This window comes from Dreissena polymorpha, chromosome 7, assembly GCF_020536995.1.
Source record: "Dreissena polymorpha isolate Duluth1 chromosome 7, UMN_Dpol_1.0, whole genome shotgun sequence".
Lineage (NCBI taxonomy): Eukaryota > Metazoa > Mollusca > Bivalvia > Myida > Dreissenidae > Dreissena > Dreissena polymorpha.
The window spans coordinates 33,780,946-33,808,924 of record NC_068361.1 but is presented as its reverse complement, the minus strand read 5'-3'; the positions used below and the strand labels follow the sequence as shown (position 1 = coordinate 33,808,924).

The window sequence follows — 27,979 nt, the reverse complement described above, 5'->3', positions numbered from 1 at the left end:
GAGCCGGCCCAAATAACATTTGAGGCGGTCAAATCGGCCGCCGGCCGCCTCCTTATGAAAACGCTGGGCCTTGTTTTGATTTCATTTGCAATTCTTCAACATGCACTTTTTCCATTAAAACTGCTTAATTTACTGGGCTGATGAAATAAAGGTAGGAAGCTTTACTTCAGCTATAAAAATGGACTGAAAGGAAACATTACTATAAAATACAATTCATTGGAAACATTTTAAGAAACCGATGTTTATAAATTTTATGTGACCGACAACACCGATACAAATCTTACTCTTTTCAGCCACACATTTAATTTGAGATTTAAAAAATAAGGTGTAAAAAGCTCTCAAAAATATAATTATTTGAAGCAACTTTTATATACTTTCTTATCAACAATACTTACATTTAAATGTCAAATATTTTGCAATGAAGATTTTAATTTCTGAAGAATGCATTTCAAATGTAAAATAATAAATGCACACAGTTAAACGAAAAATTCAAATTAATACAGCTAACACAATAACCCAATAGAACGAATGTATAGCAAGTACAGGCAAGATGTTCCTCCAAATCCGAAAAATTGTTATCCGAATCATGTGTTCGTGTCAAAGTTCTAGTTTTATTACAGTAGACACAATACACCACGACGAAACCATTAATAACAAATAGAATAGCGTGTTCAAACTAATCCGAAAAAGTGTGACATTCATTTTGTATCCTTAAATTGTCAGATGACATCCATCTTCGATCGTCAGTTGACATCCATTTTAGAATGCCTTAAACAATAATGCAGCGAACAGCATCGCGACCCCAGCGACCATCTTGGAGACAAATGACGTCATCAATGACGCAGCAGCCGCCACAGGTATGTCACACTTATTTGAATCCATACTTTCCATGTTGAGTGCCATGACGTTGTTCCAGAAGTGGTGCTCTTTCGCCTTAAAGCAACAAAATACTTACTACATGTAATGGCTTAACAGATAATGATCAGCTGTCTAATATATACAGTTGTGTACCCGTCTTATGTTAATACTGAGTGAATGTTTATGATTTACTTAAACAAATACCTTAAATAGAAATAGAATAGAGATTCATTGATTATAAGCATGCAGGCTAAATATGTTCATACTTTAACGCACATAACAAATGGTTCTCTAGTTAAATCTTATTTTGCAAATGTTACAAATATGTTTTGTTAGCATAATAATTATTGTGTAAACCTCTACGCAAAAGTCGGTCTATTGCAATTTACAACGTATACCATATAAGACATTGTGTACTCACCAAAAAGTAATGTTTGGCGGTGACAGCGTCTTTGTCCAGCTCTATGTAGGTCATGTTGACTTTGTTATAGACAGGCCACATTACAGAAGGAGTGGATGGGGTATTGGGATTCCTGTGTGAAAATAACCACATGTTGACTTTGTTATATACAGGCCACATTACAGAAGGAGTGGATGGGGTATTGGGATTCCTGTGTGAAAATAACCACATTTTGACTTTGTTATTGACATGCCACGTGACAGACGGGGTGGATGGGGTTTTGGGATTCCTGTGAAAATTACCACATTTTGACTTTGTTATTGACATGCCACGTGGCAGAAGGGGTGGATGGGGTATTGGGATTCCTGTGAAAATAACCGCATGTTGACTTTGTTATATACAGGCCACATTACAGAAGGAGTGGATGGGGTATTGGGATTCCTGTGAAAATAACCACATGTTGACTTTGTTATATACAGGCCACATTACAGAAGGGGTGGCTTGGGTATTAGGATTCCTGTGAGAATAACCACATGTTGACTTTGTTATATGTAATTTTCTTTACGCTTACCACGTACACTTTATGAATACATGACTAGTACATGTCAACATGCACAAACGACATCTTAAAACAATAGATTATGCTCACTACCTTACCCAGTCTTTGCGAAGTTTGACCAGTAGGTGACCAGGTGTGTGGCCATTTGTACCTCCCAGGGCTGCTGAAGGAGCATCCCCAAGGCAAACACGAAGCCCAACTCGTCCGCGTGGTTGGCTCCTGGCACCCAGTCTGGTGTGCCCATGATGTTTACACTGGGTCTGGGCATGAATCGGTAGGCGTAGGAGTTCGCAGGACCCGCTTGAACATTAAACTATATTTAAGCAACAACATCAAAGTCCCGATCAAATATGTTCATGTCGGCCCGATGTCGGCTTGATGATGGCATTATTAGAAGACTAAATTTATGTATTATGAGTGAATTAATATTATTGGTACTATTCTAGGATCGGTGTCTTATATTTACTCCAGTTAGTGGAAAGAAGGGACATGCTGGCTCCAGGGATCGAATTTGATGCTATATTTTATCATTGGTTTTAATGACGCCTAACACAAATCCTAACCAGAACAAAGCGCATGTATCTAGATTTCCGAAACGGAGTAGGCTATATGCCCTTCCAATGACCCCTAAGTCTTATCTATACCAATATAATAGAATCTATATTACCCGGGTCGAAAAATTCGGAATGTTAAATGCGATACCGTTTGGTATCACTCTCAGTCCGATGGCAAGTATATTCCCTTAGTATATTTATCAATAGGAAATCCAATGGCCTAATTACACACATGTGTTTTACCATGTGCCTTATTGGAATATAAATACAGGACAGCCTGCTATTGTCTATATTACAATACATCATTATTACGATCGGGGTGCAAGGAACACCTGAAGTGCCGGATTAGCACCGCGGAGGCCCATAGGCAAGGAAGCGTTTGGTGCCCATCCCCTCCAGGTCCCGTTTACAAGAACGTTTAACTTAGCTTAACAGTGCCAAACCTTTTATAATTAACATGGCATTATACAACCGTAATACTAATACGAAACTGTAATTATTAGATTAAGAATTAAAGAAAACGATCACTATAGTCTGTGTATTCACGGTCTCATGGGGACCTTAAAAGCCATGGGGCCAAAAGGCAGTTGCCTACTCTGCCAAAAGGGAAATCGGGACTAAACAACTGGAATTGTCTGATCTTTTAAAGAGTTTGGATCGCACCCTTTCGGATTAATGCTCTGCTGAATAATTACATTTATTGCAAATTTAAAAATACTGCTTAAAGATTATTACGTTCTTTAAAGCGATATACACACGGGTACTTATAATGAGCGTGCAATACGCAGTATACCGCACCTTCGTGCATGAGTAATGCCTCAACAGCCGACGCACCAAATGTAGAATCTCCAAAGATCCTCACCGTCTGCAGTGGTACCTCCTGGGTATTAAACGGCCGGTTCCAGTTTTTGTACTCGTGGACCACCGCTGCAACTAGAGCCTTGCGCGCCGGTGAGACGCCAATAGCATAGAAAAAAGTGGACAACGATTCCTCCAGATTTTTAGCCGCGGGATTGCCTAAGATAGGAAACATGAACGCGCCCTCGAACTGGTTGACTCCATTCAAGTAGTGCAGAGACCTGAAGAACTCAACTTCCTCCATGTATTTATTCTGGTGCATAGCCAGCAGCTGTAACGGGTGCCCTTTCACTATATCGCCGTCCACCGCGGGCGAGAACATCGTGAATGTGGGGTCGGTCTTTCCTAAGAGCACAAGGGCGTCGTTCAGATCCTTCCAGGCGACTTTCCGAAGACATTCCATTGCGTGTAGCGTGTTGTCTGAAGCGCACCCTAATTGGTTCGCCAACCTAAGTGCGTACTTTCTAGCATTGGGGACTGGCACCGATAAAGTGTTTGCAAACGTTCCACTTTGAGTGATTACATTTTGGAAAAGCCCACGATTGGGCGGATACATGGCTTGGTAGCTGCAGCTGATTGCGCCAGCGGACTCGCCGAAGATGGTAACTCGTTTGGGGTCACCCCCGAACGAAGCAATGTTGGAGCTCACCCATTGCAGAGCCAGCTGTTGGTCCCAAAGCCCGAAGTTTCCCGGGCAGTTCTCGTCTTCGGTCGACATAAAACCGAACGGGCCAACGCGATAGTTTGCAGTGACGATGATTACGTTGCCGTAGGCCGCCAAAAACTGCGCGTCGTAAGTCGTCGATGACCCAGTGGTGAACCCGCCACCGTAGAAGAACACCATGACGGCATGATCCTTGTCAGGTGCCGGCGATCTGTCGGGCACAACGACGTTCAGAAACAAGCAATCCTCAGACTGACTTTCCAACGGCGTCTTTGGTAAAGCGTCTCCTAACTGTGGACACGTAAATCCGAAGGCGCTCGCATTGTACGGTGTCTTGAGCATCGTCAGACGCTCTGGCTTGCGGAATCTCAGATCCCCGACCGGCGGATTTGCGAAAGGAATCCCGAGGTACCTGTGTACTGTGATCATCGCCGGATTTGTGTACACTACCTCGCCGTAGACGCCACGAATTTCCCCATAAGACGTGGTGACAGAGGGACCTTGCGCGGCAGAAAGAACCACGTAAAGTCCAACACAAAACACTATTTGGAATACGTTCGCCATATCCGAGGAGTACTTCAACTATAACAACTTTATCGAACAGCTAATAGCCTTAGGCGCGTGTCCTGTCGAGTGGAACGAAGCGGGTATCGGTCATGTTTGTTCTTTTCTTTAGGAACGCATATTTTTAAACAGTGTGTTTCGTTAATCGATAAGGTTTAAAAGGACAGAATATATATACGCTGTTAACTACTAGTTCTCCATAACTGTTTTTAATATTGCACAATTTCAATATGAAGAAGGACGTCCAGCCGATGCCTCTAAATGTTACCCCGTGGCGCTATTATCCTGCATATTCATGCGTACTGTACACACATTCTACCCGCGATGTTCTAAAAAATGTATTCAGTTGAATGGAAGACCATAGCGTTCGCTATTTTGCTACAGATTTCTACCACACTGTTTGACGGTATGCGTTTGACCAGTGTAATCGGCACCAAACAGCACAGAATAAGTGTCTCACCCGGTCCTTAACTGCTCTATTATTATTAACTGCTCTATTATTATTAACTGCTCTATTATTATTAACTGCTCTATTATTATTCTACTTTCGAGTTACTTCATCCTAATCTTCCCAGTCGCAATCTTTTTCACCAACATCTCTGCGCTAGTGCAAAAGCATTAATCATGCTGCTATTATTCTACAACCGTTTCACAGAGAATGACAGGATACTGCCCTGCCGTTTTATAATATATCAGGCTAATAGTAAGCTACCGCGAGGATTACTGAGTCCTTTTTTATTCGTACCGAACCTGTTACGTTACGAAACAATAGGGCAGCAACATGTTTTCCTTTTTAGCATACCTCTTTTCACACAGGTTTACACAAATAATGGTACGTATTCTCTGAGACTCTGCATTTTGAGCGGGAATAATTATGTTGTTTGACGCTTGACGTGTTGATCATGATATAATGAGCACTTGTAATTAATATTTGTAAAATAGGTTTTTGCTGTTTTTGTTGCTGTTTGTGTCTTAACATCATACATCATGGTATCAAATGAGCCGCGCTCTTTGAAAAAGGGGTTTAATGCATGTGCGTAAAGTGTCGTCCCAGAATAGCCTGTGCAGTCAGAACAGGCTAATCAGGGACGACACTTTCCGCCTTAACTGGCTTTTTGCAAAGAATAGACTTTCTGTAAACGAAAAATACCATAAAGCAGTAAGTGTCGTCCCTGATTAGCCTGTGCGAACTGCACAGGCTAATCTTTAACGACACTTAACAAAATGAATTTTACCCCGTTTTCACATAACACGGTCCAAATAGTTTGTTTCTACTGACATGTATGGCTTCATACTTGATTCCGATTAACATCCAATCATTAAACACCTTCTGACCGGATAGGCTGTGTGGTCTATCGCCGAGGTCTGCGGCCTATCACTAGGCTGTGTGGTCTATCGCCGAGTTCTCCGGTCTATCGCCGAGTTCTCCGGCCTATCGCAAGGCTGTGTAGTCTTTCGCACAGTTCTGCAGCTTATCACAAAGCTGTGCGGTCTTTTGCCGATAGAGCCTATCGCAAGGTTGTGCGGTCTATCGCCGAGTTCTGTGGCCTATCACTAGGCTGTGTGGTCCATCGCCAAGTTCTCCGGCCTATCGCAAGGCTGTGTGGTCTATCGCCGAGTTCTCTGGTCTATCGCCATGTTCTCCGGCCTATCGCAAGTCTGTGTAGTCTATCGCCCAGTTCTGCGGCTTATCACAAAGCTGTGCGGTATTTCGCCGATAGAGCCTATCGCAAGGCTGCGTAGTCTATCGCCGAGTTCTCCGGCCTATCGCAGAGTTCTCCGGCCTATCGCAAGGCTGTGTGGTCTATCGCCGAGTTCTCCGGTCTATCGCCGAGTTCTCCGGCCTATCGCAAGGCTGTGTAGTTTATTGCCCAGTTCTGCGGCTTATCACAAAGCTGTGCGGTCTTTTGCCGATAAAGCCTATCGCAAAGTTGTGCGGTCTATCGCCGAGTTCTGCGGCCTATCACTAGGCTGTGAGGTCTATCGCCGAGTTCTGCGGCCTATCACTAGGCTGCGTGGTCTATCCCCGAGGTCTATGGCCTATCACTAGGCTGTGTGGTCTATCGCCAAGTTCTGCAGCCTATCACTAGGCTGTGTGGTCTATCGCCGAGGTCTGCGGCCTATCACTAGGCTGTGTGGTCTATCGCCGAGGTCTGCGGCCTATCACTAGGCTGTGTGGTCTATCGCCAAGGTCTGCGGCCTATCACTAGGCTGTGTGGTCTATATCCGAGGTCTGCGGCCTATCAAAAGGCTGTGTGGTCTATCGCAGAGTTATCCAGCCTATCGCAAGGCTGTGTGTTCGATCGCCGAATTCTCCGGTCTTCGCAAGGCTGTGTGGTCTATCTCCGAGATCTCCGGCCTATTGCAAGGCTGTGGTCGATCGTTGAGTTATCCGGTCTTTCGCCAGGGTGTGCGGTCTATTGCTGAGTTCTCCGGCCTATCGCAAGGATGTGTGGTCTATAGCCGAATTCTCCTGTCCTTCGCAAGGCTGTGAAGTCTATTGCCGAGTTCTCCAGCCAATCGCTAGGTGTTGTGGTCTATCACCAAGTTCTGAGGCCTATCGCAAGGCTGTGTGGTCTATCGCCGAATTCTCTGACCTATCAGTTCTCCGGACTATTGCAAGGCTGTGCGGTCTATCGCCAAATTTTTCGGTCTTTCGCAAGGCTGTGCGGTCTATTGCAGAGTTCTCGGCCTATCGCAAGGCTGTTTGCTTAGTTATGCGATCGTATATTGAAGTGTAAGGTCTATCAAAATTTTGTGTTGTCTATAATTGAGTTGTAAGGTCTGTCAAATAGTTGTGTGGTATAACATTGAGTTTATTGCGTTTGTAACCCAGCCATAAAAATTCCTTACAACAAGGAGGAACAAACCCGGGAACTCCGGGTTCCAAATCAGGCAGGCACTCTACCGCGTCGCTATAAAAGCTAACTCATATAGCTCAGTATAAGTTCTCTTAAACTCAACCCTGCTACACGTTGTCTATGATTCATTTGTGAATGCCATAAAGGAGTTATGTGGTCTATAATGTTAGGAGTTGAAATAAAATAAACACAGAATTGAATTGCCTGATGATCGTTTATTGCATACAAATGAAGATGGGCTTAATATCACATTTATAAAAATGTGTTTTCAAACATAAATAACATAAACAAATTTATACTACACTAACGAACATTCTTCTTTGATACATTTCGACATTCCGGCTTGTTCAGATGGTAGATCACTTAAACACAAATCCAATCATGGCGGGTTCGATCCCCGGCCCAGCAACAAAAGTTTGGTCGAGATTGGTCATGCAATCTTTTCTATGGCTATTTGCCTACTATGTCTGTTTCAAGTTGTGCAGATGGCAGTTACTGGCATAAATATGCACACTCAGTGCTGGTATACCAGCTATCCCAGGAAAAGTGTGAGTTGGTCAACAGACCGAATGTGATATTACCTGTTATATGACTGAAATACTGTTGAAATCGACGAACAATCCACGTAAACAAAACAAACATAATTCCTCCATACTATGTCAAAAGGGGGTTTAATGAATGTGCTTAAAGTGTCGTCCCTGATAAGCCTGTGCAGTCCGCACAGTCACTTTCCACCTAAACTTGATTCGTGCTAAGAAATGACTTTATGTAAACCAAAAATATCATAACTGCACAGGCTAATCTGGAAGGACACTTTACGCACATTCATTAAACCCCCTTTTCAAAGACCAAACATAGTGTCTATGTGACCATGTACACTGAAGCGAATACTGCAAGTAAAGCTTACATTTTTAATAAAATGCACGAAAATTTTATTAATCACAGAAATTCAAGTAGAGCATTAAACTGTCATGTCACCATATTATGGATTATTTGCACTATGTATGTACACGATATTATGTTTACATAAGCTTTTTTTTGTATAATGAACCTGGGGAACACCAGGTTTACAAAAACAAATCATTAAAATCTAGTATTTAAGTTACATGAATATAATAGTGCTTCATATTTAGTTTAAAGTAAATAGTTTACATAAGTAATTCTTATCTATTGTTATAAATGTTTTCTGTACAATATAAAAATACAAATGCCACCAGGAGCACAACCTACAAACAAACAAAATATTAAATATCAGGTAATTGCAATATCAACTCTCACTGCCAAAATCTTCGTATGACATATATCAAGTTCAATAGACATTATAAGTAGTCAAAAATGTAATTTGCTAACAACCAGTCCATGCAAATGCTACAGTCTAGAGTTCATGTTTAAAAATCATGAATCAAAGGTCACCTGTCAAGGTCAAGAATCCTTTAAAAATAAAAGGAGTCAATGCGACCTTGACTTGTTATCCCTTGTGTTGAGCATTTCTTCATTGATAGTATTGTACATATAGAGGGACGACATGATACAAGTGTTGGCATGATTTCTACTGTCTTTGGTCTGAAAGTACTTGTAGTACAGGTAGTAGAAACACTGTATACATTATTTGACTTATCCACTGTTTGCTTTTGCAGTCCGTTCAACATCAAACTGGTAGCAATACTGAAAGACACAAAATCATTATTAGTGGTTGTTTAAATAAACAAACACTGTTGCCCTTAAAAATGTAACTGACTGGCACTATTATAATATGAAAAGAAATAAAACATTTAAATTTTAAAAATGCCCATTTGAAAGCATACAAAAATAAAGTTTATAAAGCTATGCTGGATCCAAAACTACACTGGCAACAACAAACATGCACATGTGTTGGTATAGTTCGATCAAACATACACATGTGTTGGTATAGTTAGATCAAACATACACTTGTGTTGGTATAATTAGATCAAACATACACATGTGTTGGTATAGTTAGATCAAACATACACATGTGTTGGTATAGTTAGATCAAACATACACATGATTGTGTTGGTATAGTTAGATCAAACATACACATGTGTTGGTATAGTTAAATCAAATATACACATGTGTTGGTATAGTTAGATCAAACATACACATGTGTTGGTATAGTTAAATCAAATATACACATGTGTTGGTATAGTTAGATCAAACATACACATGTGTTGATATATTTAGATCAAACATAAACATGTGTTGATATATTTAGATCAAACATACACATGTGTTGATAGATTTAGATCAAATACACACATGTGTTGATGTATTTAGAGCAAACATACACATGTGTTGGTATAGTTAGATCAAACATACACATATGTTGATACAGTTAAATCAAATACACACATGTGTTGATATATTTAGATCAAACATACACATGTGTTAATATATATTTAGATCAAACATACACATGTGTTGATATATTTAGATCAAACATACACATGCGTTGATATATTTAGATCAAACATACACATGTGTTGATATAGTTAGATCAAACATACACATGTGTTGATATATTTAGATAAAACATACACCGGTGTTGATATATTTAGATAAAACATACACCGGTGTTGATATAGTTAGATCAAACATACACAGGTGTTGATATAGTTAGATCAAATATTCACATGTGTTGGTATAGTTCGATCAAACATACACATGTGTTGATATAGTTAGATCAAATATACACATGTGTTGGTATAGTTAAATCAAACATACACATGTGTTGATATATTTAGATCAAATATACACATGTGTTGATATATTTAGATCAAACATACACAGGTGCTGGTAAATCAGTAACTAATGTCACATTCAAGTATCAGTTTTATTACCAATGCTGGTATATTTATGATGCCCCTATTTTAATCTCGTGTCTTTGTATTCACCTGACTTATAGTCCAACCCTCCACCAACTGATGAAACTGTTACAGGCTATGATTGGGAGTACGTGACTTAGAGACTCACATAAGGAAAGACACAACGTACCAGGGGTGTAAAATATTTAAGAAGCTATTTGCCCTGCAAAGCTCCCAGCTGACAAAATAATGTTGACTTTTCTTTCTTTGCAGTCCTCCTTTGTAAGATTTAGTTTCTCAAATTAAGTGGTAAAGCCATGCTGCTAAAATATTGAGTGGTAAAATGAAAGCTGGTTATGTGAATATTACCTAGACCCTACCCATCGCAATAATTGACTGGTTGCTGTTCCAAACAGTACAATGTATTTGGATTGCATTATACATGTAGGGTATCAAGCATCAACAGTCTAATAATGTTGCTCACAGACAAGAATCTGTTTTTAACCCATTCATGCCTAGCGTCCTGAAAAAAGGGCATTGCAAACAGCGTAGACCCAGATGTGGTCTACACTGTTTGCTTAAACAAAATTCTGTTAGAAATATTCTAAAAATAGAAATAAATATACCAGATATCCCTAATTTTGAAAATAACTTGATCCAATTTAGAAGGATGGGAGAGTCCACTGGGCATAAATGGGTTAAAAAAAGGCGCTGACAGCCACAAGAGTTGTTGCAGTTATTGTCTATGACACAGAACTTACTTCATTTTCTATATCTTTATAACTTTTGTATCGTATTGTGGGTATCTGGATCTGAAACAAAGAATTTACAATAATCTTAATTACAAACTTTTACAATTTAAGAAAGTAATATCAATATACTTAACTACTATCAGTAGTATTCATTTATTTTAAATTAAAAACACATCAGTGTAAGAGAAAATTGGTGAAAAAAATTAACTTAAACTAACATCAAACAATGGAAAGGGATGTTAACATTTGATCACAACAAAACAGAAACCCACAATACATTTTCAAGAAGACCATGTTTTTATATTTCAGCATCAATAAAGATTCAAGGACATATAACTCATCCACTCGATCACTGGACATTCAATAAGAGTCATGCCCACATAAACCTCATGGTGATGACATATTACAAGTGTCAATGAAATCGCTTAAGAATTATGGAAGAACTTTACTCCACAAACTTATAACATATTGTATGGCAACCATACCCACGCCTAAGTTCAAGAGGACATAAATAAGGAGCATGATTATTGTGAACATTGTGTTACGCACAAATAAACTTCCTGGTGATGAAATATTTCTAGTTTCAATTTAATCTCTTAAAAAATGTGGAAGAAGTTTGCTGCGCACATTTTAAGCACCTGCAATAATTAAGAAACCTGTGGATAATTGCGTAAACATGTATTGAGCATGTACACTTCAGAGAGCTGACATATTTTAAGTCACAATTTAACCCTTTGCATGCTGGGAAATTTGTCGTCTGCTAAAATGTTGTCTGCTGAATTTCTACAATAAGCATTTCTTCCATTTAAAAAAAAAAAAATACTATCAGAATAGCAAACAGTTTGGATCCAGATGAGACGCCACGTTCTGTGGCGTCTCATCTGGATCCAAACTGTTTGCAAAGGCCTTCAAAATTTGGTTCCCGCACTGAAAGGGTTAATGGATTGAGACATTTTGAAGCAGTTTGCCTCACAAACTAAGAACATAATATGTGTTCAAACAAATCAATGCTATCTTGACTCCAAATCATATCCAATCCATATCTGGGGCTATAAAATTCATTTGCAGGGATACAATAAATATAGACTTACTGGCAACATAAACCCTAAACCCTTTCCCTAACAAAAGCAAAGTGAAAATGGCAACCAGCATACAACTAGAACAGCCTAAGGGTAACTCACAGTCTGTTCAGGTTTTATGCTGTTTGCTGCTCATCAGTATCTTAGGGTTGAAAATGAAGCCTTTAAAACTTAAATAAAGTAAGAAAGGTCTTTAATTTGTTTTGATTTTGTTATGGACTTAAAACACATCAAATTGTGTATCAGAGAGGGAAAGGTTAAGTGTCACTTACTTGTTTTAGACTGGACAGAGCCTGCAGTTTGGAGCTCAATTGCCATGGGACTCCCGACAGAGCTGCAAATAGAAAACATACATATTGATTTTCTGGCTAAAAATGTATGTCTTCAAATTTTCAGTTGAGCATAAAAAACAACAACTCATTTTGGTTGTTTTATGGGGCTTTATAAAAAAAGCTTTGGCCAAATTTAATTTAATTTTCGACAGCTAAATAATTTCATTCTGTAGCTATTGACTAACATGGCAAATGGAAGAGTACCTGTAAGCCTTCACTATAGTGAAGAAATTATGAAAGAATCTCAATCATTGAGTACCGGTACATCAGCCCGGTAAGCCTTCACTATAGTGTAGAAATTATGAAAGAATCTCAATCATTGAGTACATCAGCCATATCAGGCTAAAGCAACACTGACTTTATTACAATGGTATTCAAGATAAGGTTCCACAGAGGTGACAAATGTTGTACCAATACTTTCGAAGACAAAATAATCTTAATAACTGCGTATATCAGAGCTACCGCAGACCAAAACAAGCCCTGAGCCCCTGACTTAACCCTTTACCACTTAGATACGTATTTTAACGCATTTGTAGTCCCTTAGACAGTTAAATGTAATTTAAGACCTTTATTACATTCAAGTTTTAAAGGCATCATTTCCAACCCTTAGATACAGATGAGCAGCAAACAGCATAAAACCTGAACAGGCTGTGAGTTACTCACAGGCTGTTCTGGTTTTATGCTGCTTGCACATAACCATTGCTTCTTCACCTTGCTTCTGAGCGGGAAAGGTTTAAATAACATGGTCTTTCAGATCAGGTCCTAATAAGTCAATAAATGTTTAAAACATATTTTTGAAGAGACCCAGGCATGCTGTACACTACAATTACTGTATGAGTCAACATTTACATATACAAAATAGAACCTGTCATTGCATTCAAAGTACTTAACGAACTTTAGAATTTAAATGATTTGCACCAAGTAAAGAATGAAAAGTATTTTTAACTCTTTTCCAGTAGTTGTGTTAAGGGCCTTTCAATTATTTTATTTAACAAAAATTGATTATGTTCTAATGTATGAGCTATTAAAAGTGAATGTATCAAATGTGAATGATATTACATTCCTTGTAAACTCTGTAGGGTGTTAAGCGGGATGCCATCTACCCTATCACACGTATCAACGATAAAAAATATTGAACAGAACAAAACATGTACACGTACGTGCAACTGTGACCCCTAGACTGGTGTAGCCCCTCTCTGGGGGTCCAAAGGCGTGAGAGAGTTGGCGCGGGACCGGGTAGGGAGCGCTGTGACCTTGTGTATAGGGGGCGCTTTGACCTTGTGTATAGGGGGCACTTTGACCTTGTGTATAACCCTGGGTGGTGGCCGGGTGGAGGGCGTAGGGCAAGTTGTTGGACAAGTTCGACCTGCAAGAATACAGAGAGAGTACTAGGTTACATACATAAAAGTTTATTTAGCAAGGCTTAGAAAACATGAACTATTAACCTTGGATAGTGATCCATGTTTTCTTGCAGAGCGCATATATAACATATATATATATATTGCAACCACCCTAAAATATAACACCAGTGCCATCCAGTTCCAGACAGGATTAGCAAAAATACACTATTACAATTTACAAGTTTGAGTTTTAAGCACTTTCACTTGTTATAACAGGTGATTATCCCATGAGCCACTCTCTGGGAAAATGGGGCTTAATGCATTTGTGCAATCTGCACAGGCTAATTAGGAACAACAATCCGCTTTTATGGTATTTTTCATATGAAGGAAGTCTTTACTTAGCAAAGATACAGTTTAGGCGGAGAGAGCAGTCTTCACAGGCTAATCAGACACGACACTTTACACATATACATTATGCCCAGTTTGGCCCAGCAGTGCTCCACCTGTTTCAAGAATAAAGGCAGACTTACATGTTATTAAGGGATGATTCTACGCTGTTATGGGAGCTAATTGCTGACACAGTTTTGATTGGCGACATTTTGTAGCAAAGCATCAAGTTGTTCAATTCACTGAAAATACAAAAGCAAATTATATCTTATAAATACAAACATTTGTTAAAAACGCATCACTTTAATTCAATTCAATTTTTCTTTGTTTGAAAACTAGCAAACGATGGTGATTTCTAATGTCCTTGCATATAAATAAGCTAGTCATATATGCAACTTCATTCCCATAAAACCAAGGCTTTGACAGTATTGCTCGCAATATAGGGCCAGTCTTCATGAACCCAATCTTATTCATTTATATATATTTTATATAATCATCAAACAAAGGTTTCCACATTCTCATTGTGATCATACAGCTGTTTTAGTTGCTACTATCTGATTAGATTCTTCGATTACAAAATACTCAACAACAGTCTAAAAACCTACTTGTTTCATATATTTGCTACATTTGTGAATATCTCTTGCAGCCACGGCCCAAATTCTAGCTGTATTCAGCCTTCCAAACAAGTTGAAATCTTTTCAGAAAATACCATGTTTAGCATGTACCCTTGAAAGCCGGAGTGGGGGGGGGGGATTATTTCTAACTCTAGATATTCCAAACATAACAAACTCTTATTATCAATTCCCATTACGTACCCGACCAGTGTGTAGCCCTGGGGTGGTTTCTTGCTCCCACGACCCATGAAGATGAGCTCAGATAGGGCGCTGGTAGTAATACTGGCGTTCATCCAGCGTACACAAATCACCTTCTTCTTTGTCGCCTTTTCACCTGTAGCAATCCTCATATTTATACATGGCATTGTTAATTCTAGCAATCACCCTTGTATATAAACATAGCACTGTACAGTCTAGAAATCATCCTTGTATATAAACATAGCACTGTACAGTCTAGAAATCATCCTTGTATATAAACATAGCACTGTACAGTCTAGAAATCATCCTTGTATATAAACATAGCACTGTACAGTCTAGAAATCATCCTTGTATTTAAACATGGTATTGTACAATCTAGTAATCAACCTCATATTTTAACAAGGCAATGTAATTCAAGCAAGCATCCTCATGTTTAAATAAAGCATTTGAAATTCTAGCAATCATCCTCATATTTAAATGTGGTTTTACCCTTTTATTTAAACTTATGCACTCATATGTCCATCATTTTTTTGGCAAATCTTCACAATCAACACTTTTGTGTAATGGTGTACATGTTTTGTGTACAATTAATGGGCCTAATTAATGTAATGTCTGACCCCTAATGCAATATTGCACTCTGTGCACTGATCCACAATATCATATTTTATCGCTAGCTATAATTGTTTCTCATAGCTGATTATCCAATCAAATGGTAATTCTGGTAAAAATCAGATTTTTGTAACAGTAACCTTGAAATGAACATGACTGACACCAAATGCAATCTAAAGCTATATCTGAAGGTAAGCTACATAAATGTCCTCAGTTTTTACATTTTTTTCAGTTATTACATTTTTTTGTAACAGTGACCTTGACCTTGAACAGACCAACCCAAATGCAATCCCAAGGAAGATCTACATGAAAAATTAAATCAAACAAAATGTGAATGCCCTACCCCCATCCAAATTGAAATTATTGCGGAGAAACCGTTCTTTTAGTAACAGTGATGTGGCTAGTCCCAAATACAATCACATGCCAGGTATCCATTTTAACTTTCTATATCTGTAGCGTCATCCACATTGGTTTATGCAAACCAAAACTATATACTGCAACAACCTATAACAAAGTAGATAACACATGACATTTGCAAATTTGTTATAACACAAGGGCAATAACTCATAAGTGCTTCAGGTGATCTGACTCCATATCATGTGCTAGATATAATGACCATAAATATTGTCACCAAGTTTGATGATGATATGATACAGACTATTTGATTTGGAGAAAAGACAGCATTCCTTTTGATTTTTTTCAAGGGCCATAATTCTGTTAGGCTTTGTGCCATCTGTCTGGTTACAGAACATGACATTATGACAGTATGCCCATATAAATTCATAACACTTTTTGAGATATTGAGAGGACATGGTTTTCCTGGATGCCACCTGCCACTACTGTTCCCATACTATGCCTCGTTTTTTAACTGCTGTATACATATTACAGAAGTTCTGCCAGAGAGGTGAATGGCATTACTAAATTACAGATCTATGCAATGGGGCATGTTTCATCCCCTGGTACAACATAAGTCTACTTACGTGTGTCATGTGTTAACTCCAGGGTGGTGAACCCAGCCGGCACCTGTTCCTTCTCTGTGATGATGCTGATGTCCACTAAAACCTCTCTACCCTGCAGAGGTAATATATATATATATATTTCAGCTGCATTCTGGGAAAACAGGGCTTAATGCATTGCATTAAGTGTTGGCCCAAATAAGCCTGTTTAGTTTGCACAGGCTAATCAGGAACAACACATTTTCTCTTTGATGGCATCCCTGATTAGTGTGTGCAGACTGCACAGGCTAGCTGGGACTACACTTTAAGCCCTGTTTTCCCAGACTGAGGCTCATTTGGATTTTCACTTGACCTCTTTTATCATAGTTGAAACAACACAGAAAATTAACAAAAAAGACAAAATATCAGAAAATGATTATTTCTTATAAGATTTGCAAACAGCAAAACCTTTAAATCACCAGTCATTTATATAGTTTTATGAGAATGAAATCTTGTCAGACACTTAGTCCATCTTCCAGCCAATCATGCTTGCACCTAATGGACTATTCAAATTTCTAGACAGACTTTGTGCCTCACAAACATATGGGTACATAGTTCTTTGTCAGATGAGTCTGACATGTTTCTTGGAGTCTGCAATAAATGAAATTATCCCAAAATCCTTACATATATGACCAAAAGAATAAGAGTTTTGTTTCCACTAACATCTAAAAGCACAGGGTACATAGGTCGGTCAATCATTTCCTCTCTTGTTTCAATTTTTACTCTTTAATTAAGTCAGTTCCAACTTGCAAAAGGATGTTCAATCTCTTAACGACATATATTTCTTGATTTTGTAAAAGTTAATTTTGTTATTACATTATGATCGAAAGCAGAAAAAATTGTCAAAAACTCAACCTAGCTACCAAATGTTTTTTAACCCATTTATTCCTAGTGGATTCTCCCATCCTTCTAAATTGGATCAATTTATTTCCAAAATTAGGGATGTCTAGTATATTTATTTCTATATTTAGAATTTTTTTTTTACAGAGATTCCTTTAAGCAAACAGCGCAGACCCTGATGAGACGTCGCACGCATCATGCGGTGTCTCATCTGGGTCTACGCTGTTTGCCAAGGCCTTTTTTCAAGACCCTAGGCATAAATGGGTTAATCTGGTACAAAAAAATAAGGTCCAGTTAGTAGATACATAAGGAATAATACGCTAGTCAATTGTTCCATGTGTTTGTATCAGTCAAGTAGCTTGTGTGATGACGTATCTCCGCCTCGAGTGTGATACGAAATAGCGCAAGCCACCAGACTGATACAAACACTTGTAACAATTGACTTGCGTAATATTCCTTTTATTTTATACAACTTTGAATCATTTAAGTTAAAAAATGAGTTTTAGCTTTTATAATTAACCTAGAATTCTCTTATAATTTTCTGCATTCAAAGTGACTTCATTAAAAGTAGTCCGGCTAATATGGTTATACGGAATTGGAAAACTAGGGAGTAGCATAATAAGAGAATTATTTCTGTGCAGTTGTATTTTACCAATAGATAAAACTTGTATTTTTTGGGAACATAAAGCAGGTATATAATAAAATGTTTTATTTTACACCACAGAAATATTCTTACTGTAATGTGTACCCTTAAAGCAAGATGTGACCATAAGCATTTTTTGCACATAACAATATGCTGGTGATCATTAATAACTATCAGGGGGTGTAGTCTTTTATTCGAGGGCACCATTATGTAGTGGATATGGTGTAGCTCAATGAAAAACAGCAAGTACTGGTTCTACCCTATAGATTTTAAATAAATAGGTAATTTTCTTTCTTAAATTCCTGCAAAACAATTGACTACCGGCTGTGGTGCGGATCTCTGTACACACAGGTACCGGCACACTCTCCGACCAAACAGCCCATCTCTCCACAGGTCTGCTTCCTCAGTGCGGTCATATGTCCGGTCGATCTGTAACGATTAATTTCCATGTACACGGGAAAGCATCATCAAGAGGTCAATTAATCTATAAGTAGCCTTTTATTGCTTTATAATAATATTTAACTGGAACTTTTGTTCAGACTGTTGCAAACAATTTGGATAGAACATGTCGGTAACACAGACTCAACTTTGGGTTCTTTGGTTGAATTGAATTTCAGGGAAAAGTACCTAGGTCCTTCAAACAGTGAATATTGACATGAAAGCGTAATTATATTCTTGCTGATAAGCATGATAATACTTTGAAACAAAGGATGAATTACATGAGGCTAAAACTTAGTTCGATAAAATTAGCAGGGAACATGTACAAAAGCTTCTAACCTTTTCAATTGTTGTCCAAATTTAGTAAATTGTTATGAAAATAAAGCTTACATTGAGAGAGGAATTCTAAATTGTATGCACTCTTCAAAAATATATATAAAAAAACACTGAGGTTACACAAAAGTGCCAGCCCTGGAATTATTCATTGATGTTAACCTTTGTCAAGTGATTTAAGCATAACTAATTTAAGCAACTAAAGAAACATACTGTAGTGAAACCAGCAGGACATTTGTTTATATCTGCAACCACTACTACACCAATGATTGGCCAGTCTTCCATTTCACTGCAAAAAATAAACATTATTGTTTATATAAGACAAATGTATGTCGGTAAATTAAGAAATGGTTGTGAATTAATCTGTGCTTGGAACATGAAGAAAAACAAAAGAATTCAAACATTCATATGAAAGGGGAATACATCTAAAAAATGTTAAAATACATGTATATACAAATCTTTCCTGCGTAAAATAATTGACATTATTATGACGGAACTTAAGACTTCAAGAAATTCCTGGAAGATTTATAAATTATGCACAGTTCCAGTGTGGAAAATGTGACTTCAACAAAAGATGTGTTTGAAACACAATGCCCCCTACTGCGTTGCATTGAAATAAAATTCCTATTTATCATTTGGCAGGTATAGAAATCATCTCCCTTTAAAGGTTATTACTTCCCTTGATGGTTTAAAAGAGATCATAGCCAGAGTTGATCATGCATATATGGACATAAGTCCACAGGTATGTAATGAACATGAAAGAAATTATAATTATATCATTCAAAAAAAAAATTTGAAAAATCAATCATTTGGGTTATAAATAATCAAAATAATAAATCTGTAAAATAACTGTGAAAAGAACTTCAATTCTTGGTAAGGAAATATATAATATGAGATTTATAATTATATATATTACTTCCCTTGAAAATAATTGTCTGTAACAAATCTCTATTTTTAGTAGCAAATAATTAAAAGCCACTACCGTGACTGTAGATTCACCACTCAAAATGTGCAGCTCCATGAGATACACATGCATGCCAAATATATAAAGTGGCTATGTTCAATATTGAATAATTTTCTCCCTTTTAAAGCTTATTACTTCCCTTAAATCTGTATTTTTTACCGTAGATCGTAAAGGATGACCTTGACCATTTACCACAATGTGTTTGTCAGAAACACAATGCCGCCTACTGCGCCACTTTGATTTATTTAACAAAAATATATACGTGGGCAGGTCAGATAACTATGTCCATTTAAAGCTTATTACTTCCCTTGACTTTGTTTTTTCGACCCTAGACCTTGAAGGATGATGTAAACCTTGAAATTTTACCACTCAAAATGTGCAGCTCCATGAGATACACATGCATGCCAAATATCAAGGTGCTATCTTCAATATTTAAAAAGTTATGGCCAATGTTAAAGTTTTTTCGGACGGACGGTCAGACTGACATACTGACTGACGGACAGTTCAACTGCTATATATGCCACCCTACCGGGGGCATAAAAAATAAAATAAAATAATTGTCTTTCTTGGTCAGTATGATGCACAATGGTAACAAGGCAGCAAAAATTTGTCACAGGCACTTTGAAAAAATGGCCTACTTCTATTTTCAGAGAAAAGTATGGAAAAAAAAGATTGTTCATGGATTATTTGATCAATTAATTGCCAAGTGGTGACGTCATGAGCGCGATTCCTTGGGCATAACTCTATAACTCACACCTGTCATTGAATTTGAGTCACACAATAGTGTAAATATATTGTATACGAAGCTTATGTCAGGTTCTATTTAGAAATACCTTTGTCCATTTTAATGGGCTGTGGTGTATGCAGTCTTTCCGAAAGCTGCCAACATTTTACAGGACATTCGGTTTGGTAAACTTTGACATTTTACAAGACCGAAAAACATTTTACCTGACGGAAAAAACAATTAACCAAACAAGGCATATTGGGCAAATTTCGTTAACCCTTTACCACTTAGATACGTATTTTGACACATGTGTAGTCCCTTAGAAAGTAACATTTAATTAAATACCTTTCTTTCTAGATTAAAATTTGAAAGTCCTCATTTCTAACCCTAAGATACTGATGAGCAGCAAACAGCATACAACCTGAACAGACTGCGAGTTACAAATGTACTCGCAGGCTGATCTGGTTTTATGATGGTTGCAAAAGCCATTTTCACTTTGCTTCTTATGGGGGACAGGGTTAATCCACTGTTGTTACATTTGCACAGAGTCCTTGATAAGAGGTCAAAACACAGCGCGGCAAATGTTTTCCCGCTTTGGCGACCAAAAATAACGAATGTAGGGAACCAGATGAGCTGATTTTCTTATCGGATCAATTAACGCGCACTTCATAGCCTCACTATTGACATAATAATCTCGCGAGACTATGAGAGTAGACAACTGCATGAATGTTCATAAGTTTGCTGCACTATTTTAAAATTGATGTTTTTCCAATATTTTGTGTTGAAGGAAAAATGTTTTGTAGGAGAATATGTAAACTGTTTTGAACGTGTTATCGGATGAAATATTAATTTCTATGTGGATCAAATATTTACCGGACATTTTGTCCATCATAGACAGAAAATCTGACCGACCGACAAGCATTTTACCAGACATCACCGACGATGTTTCGGAAAGACTGGTGTATGATGCTTGCACAAGACACGAGATCTCGTTGTAAGGACAAGTGCTCTACGCTCTTTCAAGTAATAGCTATGTATTTTATCTAAATGGCCACCTTTACAGACAGTGGACATGGCTTGTGAGTTATTTAAGGAAGTAGAGTCTAAAGATAATGGCAGTTCTGTACCAGAAGACTGAACTTCAGACTCACGTCAAGAGATAAACATTTCCTAATTCAAGGACAGCATACTTTGATATTAATTTAATTCATTACTTTACATAAACAGTTTCTTATATTCAGGTGTAACATAACAGGGTCCGTTTACCTGACACAGATTCGTCATACTACAAATAGCCAGCTCTATCATTTATGACAAATGTCAAATTGCAAAATAAAAAGAAACTAAACTTCCTGTGGTAAAGTCGAAACTCGTACGAATGTGTAGGTCGGTGCCGAAAGCGAAAGTCTAAAAATTTATTATTTATTACACACTCATATACTCAGTTAATTTAATATATATTTAAAGTATAATTTTATGTTTAAAAACTCAGGCCTTAAAAGGAGTCTTTCTGCTGTTATCGATTTTCACGATAGTGAACGTATTTCAGCTGACAACGATATGCCATTCGATACTTATTTAAGCGGGAAAAACAAAAACAAACCTTTCTATTCGCGAAACAGAAGCGTTTTTGGTAAGATATCAGAGTCGCTGCATTCTTTATGTTAAGATAAAATATCATATGATTACCAACAACATGAATTTATTAGTTATAAACACTTGTTAAGTGTCCAAATGTAACTCATTCATTGACAGTTCGTTTCGTTCCCAAGATGTTTCCTCCCTTGACATTTCACAGCACATTAACTTATTAGCAGGGTAAATTTTACCGACCAACGACAAAATTCGTGACATACGTAGTTTAAGCACTAGGACAATGTCAATGTTTATATTTTAACTTTAACTTATCGCATTGATTCATAATAAAGTTGTTAAATGAACTTCAGCCAGTGTAGAGACATTCACTGAAAAGGAGAAAGTCATCATATCGGATGACTGTCACCCAAACAAGAGACTTAAACGTAAAAGTATCCATCAGAGAAAAGAAAAGTAGCTTGTAATTGTCACCTGATCAAGGGACTGTCACCTTATTTGTATGTTCGCTCTGGATTGGGTGACAGATGCATGAATTATCAAGATTTTCTCAGTAGTCGTAATAATGCAACTCCCAGCTATTGACCCTCCCGGTTGCTGGGAGTTGCAACTGCTTACGGCATTTTCCATGTCAAGTCCCCCGCCCAGAATCCAGGCGGCAGTTTAATCTGAAATATTAGCCACATACACTAATTTCTGGCATATATAAATACAAATAGATCGTAAATATATCCATAATGCGCAAATAAAAACACTTTACATGATATGTAAAGCTCGCATAAAATTGATATTAATCCAAAGTTTAAAACATGTCAACGGTTCTTTTAAATGTATATGTTTTTGCAATGGGTAAAGCCAAGTATTCCGAGTAATTCCGAATTCGAAAATACGCTACAGGCCATCTCCGGAATCCTCAGCGAGATAGATCTCGTGTCTAATCTACCAATCGTAATATACGGACTATCTCCGGAACATCCGTAAGATAGATCGAATCGTCAATTCAAAACTTCGGTTTTCGGTTTGATAACGGTTTTTGTATAAAGTCTTTGTTTTGAGTATTTCTGCACAATTCACTCGCAAATTGATATCGGTAATAACAGGTATTGTGTTTGTAACGATGTATTAGGTTGATTAAACTCGTTTTATAGACATACATGAGACATAATTTTTTTACATTAAAAAATGGGTTACAAGGGAGAACTCTGAGCTGTACGTATGTACTTATAAAAGCTCAGAGCATTCAAGAAGAACTACCAATTCAGTGACATTCAAGAAAGCAGGAAATTGTTTTTGTTTTAAGCTTTTGGGGGGAAAAAAAACAACCAATGTCAGGGTTTTTTCCTTCTTTGAGACCCGCCGAATATAGGCCCTTCCCCTTGACGAAATTTTCCCCTTTTTATACACAGATTTTCCCCAAAACAATGATATCTAAAATATAAAATAAAAAGTCTTTTTGTTTTTTGAAACATTTAATTATATAAGTTAACCTGATCCAGTGTCAAAAATAGAAAAATATTGCATAAGTAAATTATCTGATGCATGGAATTTGTTTTAGAAACAGTAAAATATGATAAATTTATTATTTAAGACTTTTCCCCCAAAATCAGATAAAAACCCTTGAATGTAGTTTATTTGGCAGTCAATTTAGTATATTTTAATGCACCACATAGCAAGTATGGTATCCTTTGGGGACCTAAGTACTTCTGGTGGAGACCTTAGTGATATTTGTTTACACTGAGAGAGAGAATCTTGTTGTTTTGTAACAGCAATGATTTATTTCTTAATTACTACAGAATTTGTTTTTATGAATAATTATCCTGTGTCTAACTTGTTTGTGAAGCCTTGGCACCAGTCTATTTTGATCTACATTAAACAACTGTGCATTTATTCCGCGTGGATTTCATGATGTTTACTGATCACCACTTGGAGGCTCATTCATTCATTAATTTTAGTTGATGTTGTAAATTGTTGTGCCCCCGAAGGAGGGCATATAGTGATCGCACTGTCTGTCGGTCTGTCTGTCCGTCACACTTTGCGTTTAGGTTTCAAAAAATGCTTTTGCATAAGTTCTATGTTGCTTCAGATGTAACCTTCATATTTGGTATGTATGTGTATGTGGACAAGGCCTTTCCATGGACACACAAATTTTGACCCCCTTGACCTTGAACTTAGGGTCCCGGTTTAGGTTTCGAAATCTGCGTTTAGGTTTCGAAAAATGCTCATTACTTTTTTCAAAGTGTTTATCAGGGACATATGTCATCCTATGGAGACAGCTCTTGTTTATCATGTTTTTTTTATTAATTTTTTGTCTCAAGTTAAGGCATGGCCTCTATTTTAATTCATGAAAAATAATAAATATCATGGCGAATGATTGTTTCATTTTTATTAAATCCCGGGAATAACATGGCTAAAGTAAATGAGGCTAGGCCTGTTACAGTTTCACGAATAATTTTAATTAAATTAAACCAAAAATCGAAAATGAGGTTAAACATGTTCAACTACGTTTCAAAATCTTTCTTTGCCTTATATATTCTTAATTTATCCATATGCTATACATTTTATCATTCTATTGGTCCACTTCAACTGTCAATTCAATTCATTCTACCAGTCCCCCACATATATGCAAATGGAAGCTTACAACCCCACTGGTATAAATACAACAAGTTTATTGCCAAAAGAAATAGAATAATCTCCCTTTGGTGTGTAGGCACCGGATTGGTGGAATTAGGTCATCCGTGTAAATCGCTAATGGCTACGCTATTACATTTTTTATGACAATTGCATCTTTTGTGTGCCTAAACCTTCTTTGAAGGTGAAATGTTTGTTATTAGATTGATAGCGCTTGTTCAGTTATTAGGTCGGTTGTTTTTGGAGAAAATCCGAGGTATTGTCATAGCCAGCTCATCGTGTCCATTGTCGTCCGCATCGTGCTAAAACCTAAACATTTTGTCAAGGTTTTGAACATTGGCTCTAAAATCAAAGTGCTTTAACCTACAACTTTGAAACTTCATACATGTATGTAGCTGCACCTTGATGAGTTCTACATGCCACACCCTTTTTTTGGGGGTCACTAGGTCAAAGGTCAAGGTCACTCTCACCTCTGTCCCCAGATAAAGGTCACTGGAGGTTATTTTGCTGAAGCTAACAATTTCCCTGTATCAAAAGTCCACCAGAGTGGTGGAATATTTATGTCTCGTGATAAATCAATAATTTTTAATTACTTGATTTGTTGAAGAAAATCAAACTCATGTGTGTCAATGTTTATTCTTGACAATTGAGTTTGCAAATCAAAATAGAGAGAACAACTTTTTTGTTACTGAAAATACACCGTGCAATTACATAGTACATTAAAAGTCACATGACATGCACTGAAATTGCCTAGGGACCATTGCTTTAAAACAGCCTGGGAAATGCCCTGCATTTTTATTTTGAAAGGGCCTATAATACCTGCACCCCGTACATGTAGGTTGTTAAGGGGCCTATATTAACAAAAACTCTTAAAATGACCGTTTAAAAAAAAGAAAATTGAATGGCTGATTAAGTTCCAAACTTGAAACATAGATGTAAAGGAATGAATCATAAATACTAGTGCTGCAACAATATACCGGTATATCGGTATATATCGCAATACGCAATCCACATATTGTATTGCGATACGATTTTCATCATACCGGTATGAAAATTCTGCAAAAAATCATCCACATTTCGCCCAGAAAAGCCATCCGAAATAATGATATCAAAGTAAACAAAACAAGAAAAAATAAATGTGTAACATAAAACTAGCATTCTTAAAAGTCTAGTATACGGAGTAGCGTTGTTACATGGGAGTCCGTAAGATCTGCTTTTGCGTGTCATACTGTTATACATGTATTCAAGATGAAGCTTATGTAAATACGATACAAAACACAATTAATTACATAATAAAAATGTTAATTAATGTTATTATAAACAGAAGTAATAATGATCCGAAACAAATTACATAACAGTATTCTGATAAGTTACACGACTGGCTTTTAAACATCCACAATTTTCTTTCGGGTTATTAATCTTCTTGTCGACTTTTGTAATAGTTCTTAAAATGGCAGACGAAACGAACGCCAAGTTTGACTTTATAGACAATTCCAATGGAAAAGGTGTTGTTTTTGGGCATGTTTAAGTCTTAAAAGGAAGAGAGAAACGAATGAGATCGAGGAAGGGGTAGAATAGTGTAAGCGGTGTAAGGATTGTGTCAAATGTGGTGGCGGAACATCAAATTTGTTCTTGCACTTGACTCTTGAGCGGCACCACAAAATTTTGTAAACTGAGCAATAACTATGCTTTACCAGTTTGAATAAAACAGTAATGACTTGGTCATATTGTACTTGTAGCATATTAATAATCAATTAATGTTAATGTCCCAGAGATTTTTTGTATACACTATACAGTATACAGCACACAATTGCGCAGCATTTTTAATGTTTAATGGGAATATCCAATGGACAAAATGACAATACTTATCTTTCATTTATAACAAAATTCTTTGTAAAGCCAAAATATGAGTTGATTGTGTTTATAATGCATTTTGTAAAAAAGGCTAGAATTGCCAATAGGATATAACTAAAGCCTAAACATACAATACAAATGTTATGTTTATGTAATTAAGTTGGTTTTGGTGATTAGCTGGCGAGTTATAATTCTGGTACAAGTAAGCAATATATTGCAATATATTGCAATACGTGTTTTTGAACTGACAATATATTGCAATACGGTTTTAGGCGTATTGTTGCAGCACTAATAAATACCTTAAATTGCCCATAACTTACACAAAGTTCACAATGGGTGTTATTTGTTACTATTTGTACGCCTCTGATTTTAGAAATTAGAGACATAGAGATGTCTGACAGAAAGAAAGGCCGAAGACGATCAAGTCTGGCAGCAGCGAGAATTCATTTTGATCTTACATTGGAGACAGGCAAAGGTATATTATTAACAAATATATAACCAATGAATTGCAGTATAAAATGTAGGATAGAATAAATTATTTTTCCGTTAGCCAAACGCTTGTAGATGCATAAATATATGTATGTTTAGTGCATTTTGTGTTTGTTTATTGGTACTGGTACATGTATATCACTCTTTTTACAATATTTAATAATAAATACAAACAATTTGAAAGAAAATTTACATGTTTATCTTTCTTTTCAAAGTAAGCAGAATTCCATGCAGAGGTTTTCAAAGATGTTGATAATTTGTTTGAATTCAGTTTAAGTTGCATAGTTTATACAATAATAATATCAAAGAATGTGGTTATACTAAATGGTCAAAAACTGTTACATGCACCACATTACACATGTATTCTAGGCTTGCACAAGATTGTGGATGGCCGTCTTCCGGATGAAGCCCGGCTTGCAGAACTCTCCAAACTGGCTATCAAGGTTGGACATGAGCCTCGCTCTGGGAAAATGGGGCTTAATGCAAGTGCGTAAAATGTCTTCCCAGATTAGCCTGTTCAGTCTGCTCAGGCCTATCAGGGATTCTTTTTACGCCTACACTGGATTTTATGTCATCTGCAATTTTATCTTATTGTGCATTTTTGACAATTGTTTAGCTGTTTAAGTATTTTATATTCAAGTACAGAAGAAATTTGAACTTGTTTCACAATCAATGTCTAGTTTATTTTGCACCATTCTGGGAATGGGCACAGGTCCCTTTGGATTGTGAAAAAAGTGCATTGTTTTGAATGAAATTGAGAAATTAGTGTTTTTGTTTTGTTTTGCTAAAATATACTGTTAAATTGTGAATAAATGTGATTTCAATGTAAACAGTTACTAGGGTTTAACATATAGAACTGGATTAAAAATTAAGTAATTGAGACTCTTAAAAAAGATTATTTTTTTTTTTTTTTTAAACCTTCATTTGAGAATTTTCAGGAAAAAGTTATAGTTTTTACTTTTGAGAATGGTCCCCCTTCCGGATCCAAATTTGAATGAAATAACAACCACTGAATATATGACTTGTATCT

The 27,979-nt window shown here is 37.0% G+C and overlaps 3 protein-coding genes across 5 annotated transcripts in view; 1 reads left to right on the top strand and 2 right to left on the bottom strand.

Moving 5' to 3' along the window:
• Positions 1–350: 350 nt before the first annotated feature.
• On the bottom strand, positions 351–4,586 carry LOC127839461 (cholinesterase-like). The gene is made up of 4 exons (XM_052367841.1): positions 3,170–4,586; positions 1,916–2,117; positions 1,280–1,391; positions 351–933 (listed from the first exon to the last, which is right to left on the bottom strand). The coding sequence occupies exons 1-4, from the start codon at positions 4,455–4,457 to the stop codon at positions 760–762; spliced, it is 1,776 nt and encodes a 591-aa protein (XP_052223801.1). The 5' UTR covers positions 4,458–4,586; the 3' UTR covers positions 351–759.
• Positions 4,587–7,518: 2,932 nt separating this feature from the next.
• LOC127837950 (multivesicular body subunit 12B-like) overlaps positions 7,519–27,979 on the bottom strand; it is a 29,867-nt gene continuing 9,406 nt past the window's right edge. Inside the window, exons 2-11 of one of the 3 annotated variants that reach the window (XR_008029567.1) lie at positions 18,911–18,986; positions 18,248–18,355; positions 16,429–16,519; positions 14,843–14,975; positions 14,171–14,269; positions 13,461–13,666; positions 12,241–12,302; positions 10,899–10,949; positions 8,784–8,983; positions 7,519–8,731 (exon numbers count right to left, since the gene is read on the bottom strand). Coding sequence is in view for 2 of the 3 variants with exons in the window: in XM_052365414.1 (XP_052221374.1) it covers positions 8,933–8,983; positions 10,899–10,949; positions 12,241–12,302; positions 13,461–13,666; positions 14,171–14,269; positions 14,843–14,975; positions 16,429–16,519; positions 18,248–18,355; positions 18,911–18,986 (877 nt within the window). In the remaining variant the exon portion in view is untranslated. Of the gene's footprint in view, positions 8,984–10,898; positions 10,950–12,240; positions 12,303–13,460; positions 13,667–14,170; positions 14,270–14,842; positions 14,976–16,428; positions 16,520–18,247; positions 18,356–18,910; positions 18,987–21,651; positions 21,791–27,979 lie in introns of those variants that run through there. The other 2 variants (XM_052365415.1, XM_052365414.1) reach the window with 2 other exon arrangements.
• Positions 21,891–27,979, top strand: part of LOC127837949 (uncharacterized) — a 28,768-nt gene continuing 22,679 nt past the window's right edge. The window contains exons 1-3 of the mRNA XM_052365413.1: positions 21,891–22,018; positions 26,834–26,935; positions 27,319–27,392. Of these exons, the coding sequence (XP_052221373.1) occupies positions 21,946–22,018; positions 26,834–26,935; positions 27,319–27,392 (249 nt within the window). The 5' untranslated portion in view covers positions 21,891–21,945. The remainder of the gene's footprint in view (positions 22,019–26,833; positions 26,936–27,318; positions 27,393–27,979) is intronic.

What these genes read in the sequence shown, in the direction of transcription:
- LOC127839461 (XM_052367841.1), bottom strand. Translation starts at nt 4,457, where the DNA reads ATGGCGAACGTATTCCAAATAGTGTTTTGTGTTGGACTTTACGTGGTT. An exon ending in TCAAACTTCGCAAAGACTGG is followed by an intron (nt 1,392 to 1,915) that starts GTAAGGTAGTGA and finishes ATTTTCACACAG; the next exon opens with GAATCCCAATACCCCATCCA. An exon ending in CCGCCAAACATTACTTTTTG is followed by an intron (nt 934 to 1,279) that starts GTGAGTACACAA and finishes TGTTGCTTTAAG; the next exon opens with GCGAAAGAGCACCACTTCTG.